This window comes from Etheostoma spectabile, chromosome 7 (assembly GCF_008692095.1).
Source record: "Etheostoma spectabile isolate EspeVRDwgs_2016 chromosome 7, UIUC_Espe_1.0, whole genome shotgun sequence".
NCBI lineage: Eukaryota > Metazoa > Chordata > Actinopteri > Perciformes > Percidae > Etheostoma > Etheostoma spectabile.
The window spans coordinates 1,138,685-1,142,264 of NC_045739.1; the positions used below are offsets into that span (position 1 = coordinate 1,138,685).

Here is a 3,580-nt window from a genome sequence, read left to right on the forward strand (position 1 = left end):
AATATAAAAGTCTTATTTGTGAGAGATCTAGTATTGATCAGCGCCATGCGAATCGGGTCAGTCTGTTGGGAAACACGAGTGAGCTGGCGGAGATTCCCGTGCACACAGCCTCACTTGGGGCGCTTCCTGTTCCAGCAGCGGGGAGATGGGCACTCGGAGTCCGGTACAGTCTGCCGGAGCCACCGGTAACTGTATACCGGACAATGCCGTGGGTTGCAACCGATGAACTCCACGGAAGATCGGACACATGGATGGCCCAGATTTCAGATGGAGGATGATGCCAGGCATGCTCTGAGCCTGACACGTACTCCTCCTCTCTTGCCGCGTCTCCTGCGGCGATTTTTGCGGAGCGGCAGACAGGGCTGACGCCGTAGGTAGGCCGGAATGGACGCCAGGAAAGGCGGCGGCGGCGTACCTGACTGACCGTCAGAGCCGTAGATCGAAACTTTCTCCGCAGACTTACATATACTTTGAAGAGTCAAGCGGTCATACACCAGCAGTGGTGACACATTTCGAGCGACAAACAGTAAAAACAGGCAAATCAACGATAATCCCAGCAGAGGTAAGCGGAGAGACACACAGCGGCGCCATCTTTTTCCAGATAAAGTAGGTCTAGACCACTCTATATTTTACAAGGACCCCGCAAGCCTTTAGTGTGACAGTCGGGAGGAAGAACTCCTTTTAGGAAAAAACCTAGGACAGACCCTGACTCTTGGTAGGCGGTGCCTGACGGGGTCTGTAGGGGGTGTAATGAATAGTGGCAATAACAGTCACAGTAAAGATAATGAAACAGTGACTATATATAGTAGTCTGTAGTATCTCATGCCACAGCAGGACACTGCAGGGCATTACAGGGCACATCAAGATATAGCAGGACAATGCAGGGCATTACAGGGCACATCAAGATATAGCAGGACACTGCAGGGCATTACAGGGCACATCAAGACATTGGAGGGCATCGCAGATAGGCAGGTACAGGTAGGCAGGAAGGTCTGAATTGGTTTGCACGGCCTGTTGTATGTTTTGTTCGTAAATGTGAGATGCACACATCTTATTTCCATACCCTACAAAAGGAAATAATTTGAGGTACTTGTGTTACATAAACCTGTTCTCAGCACGACAGACTGACCAAGCGAGAAGTCAGTAATGTAAAAAAACCTCTGGCTCCTGTGGCACCACCTACAGCCTGTAGTGGGATTGGCAAATGTCCAAAGCTCTCCGTTCAGATACACCAATCAGGGCTGGGGGAGGGGATCTAACTGCGTGTCAATCACTGCTCATGCACACGCATTAATTCTTCCTTGTGGGAGGGGCTTAGGAGACCATTTTGGGCTTTGCAGAAAGGGGGGAGGGACTGAGAAGTTGTGTGTTCAAATTTTTGGGCTAAGTCCTGGATCTTCATAATCCTGCCTACAGCACCTTTAACCAACTATTATTGTGCCAAAGCATTTGACTTGTCCTGCCCCTTATGCAATTGACAGCACACTGCAAACTGTCTTTTTGAATAGAGGTTCTGTGTTACAATTGATCTGACCTACCTTTGTCCTGGCTTTTAAGGTGTACTTCAAGCGAGACGGTGAGCTTATTGATGTGGTGCCAACTGCCCAGTTGCCCTCGGTGGAAGACCTAAGCAAAGGCCGAGGTCTAGAAAAAAGCTTTCACAGGAGCCAGGCAGGGCTCTGGAACTCCCGGGCTGTCATCAGTCGAGACCTTGATGACACCAAACTCCGGAAGTCCCTGCTGGAACAAGAGGGGAAGCTTGCTCGGCTGGGACAAGACGGCCCAGATGGCCCCGAAAAGGACACAAAAAATGTGTCCAAGTCAGACTCCGAGCCAACCACCGAGGGGATTCCTGAGACGGTGGTGAGCCGGGAGTTTCCCCGTTGGGTCCAGAGCAGCGATCCGCTCTACTACTTCCAGCAGCGGCAGCAGGCAGCACAAGATGGCACCATGGAGGTGAGAGCCATGCTGACCTGGAACCTCAACCCCCAGCTAGACAACGAGGCTCTGTTCAGCTGTGAGGTCAACCATCCAGCTCTGTCCATGCCCATGCAGGCCGAGGTCACACTGGGTGAGTCATGCACAAACACACAGAGCTGAGCTCTGAGCTGACATGCACACAGAATTCTCTCCGAATCCAGTTACTCAGACCATACATGTTTTATATGAGTGCAGAAGAGAAACATTTGCTGTGAATAGATGAACAATCAAATCATTTTTTAATACCTTTTCTAAAATGTTTATATACAGGATAAATGGGTACAGTCCTGAAGTCTCATTTAAATCTGTTGCCAATGAACTAAAAAGGGGCTTGGAACACTTCTCACAAAAAAGTTGTGATCCATAAAAAAACTTTGTCAACCTGCAGGTAAACTCTGACCCTTGCTTATAGACATTGAGACGGGAAAGATTGACACACAGATGGTAGGGTGGTAAAATGGAGCCAATATCGTATACCGATACCTCTCCCACATTTAATTTCACTCAATGTCAAACATTAATTATAGATCCATGTTTACATGAACATTCAAACCAGAAGTGGGATTTGTGTGCCATATTTATTCTTTGAGCACCTTTCAACTTGTAAATTATCTAACCAATTCAAAAGATGAATCAATGTCTCACCGTCACATTCCCCTTCCACAGAGCCAGACTGTGATCATCTGTTGTAGAAATCCAAGATTACGTTAAATAATATAAAATATATTTATATACATTTTTGTGGGAGAAATTCTGGACTACAAAGAATTAAAAGGGGAAAACCACCTAATCCATTAATTTAAATTAAACTTATTTAATATAAATGTTGTTTTACTGTACAACAGTAATCCAAGGTGCCATTTTATTTTTCTATCAGCTGCTCCCAGAGGACCCAAGCTGTCCATGAGCCCCAGTAAGGCCACTGAGGGAGACACAGTGCGGATCACTGTCCAGGGCTTCCAGCTGGGAACTTCTGCAGTGAGTTTCAAACAGAGTGGCTCTAAAAACAGGAAACCCTCTGTGAAGTTATACAATGACATCAGTTTCCCATTCCAGGATAAACGATATGGACCCTACACATTTCTGAATTCAGTTGTTCCGTTCCAGACAGTAGTTGATTTTTTTATTGGTTTATTGTTAAAGGGTATAGGCTTCCAGGCAGGTTCAGGTGCTGGTGGCTTAAAAGCAAAAGTGCAAAGCACATAACCACTATGTAGATCAGAGAATTGCACAATAAAAGTGGGCCAATGAGGGGCTAATGAGGGAATGATATGCAGGTGAGAAGGTGGGCAGGGGAAGCCAGATACATGCGGAGCACATGAGGGAGGAACACGTGTGTAGATGGGTGAGCAGTCAGGATGGGGAAAGGAAAATAGCAATGAAGGGACCTGTTGAATTGGAAATGTGACTTGCGAGGAAGTAATGAGGGACAGACTGTGACAGCAGATCAGAAAAGAAGGAAGCTTTATACTAAACTATGACCAAATAAAGAATATACTTTTCAAACAGAGTGGATTAGTAATAAAATGCTTGTCTCTAATATACAGTCCCTGACAAAAGTCTTGTCGCTTGTGTACAAATTGACCTGGAGTGCCGCTGA

General features: G+C 46.5%; 1 protein-coding gene across 1 annotated transcript in view; it reads left to right on the forward strand.

The window, feature by feature from the left end:
• Positions 1-3,580, forward strand: part of LOC116692815 (immunoglobulin superfamily member 21) — a 56,542-nt gene that overhangs the window by 45,206 nt on the left and 7,756 nt on the right. The window contains exons 6-7 of the mRNA XM_032521356.1: positions 1,558-2,071; positions 2,858-2,958. Of these exons, the coding sequence (XP_032377247.1) occupies positions 1,558-2,071; positions 2,858-2,958 (615 nt within the window). The remainder of the gene's footprint in view (positions 1-1,557; positions 2,072-2,857; positions 2,959-3,580) is intronic.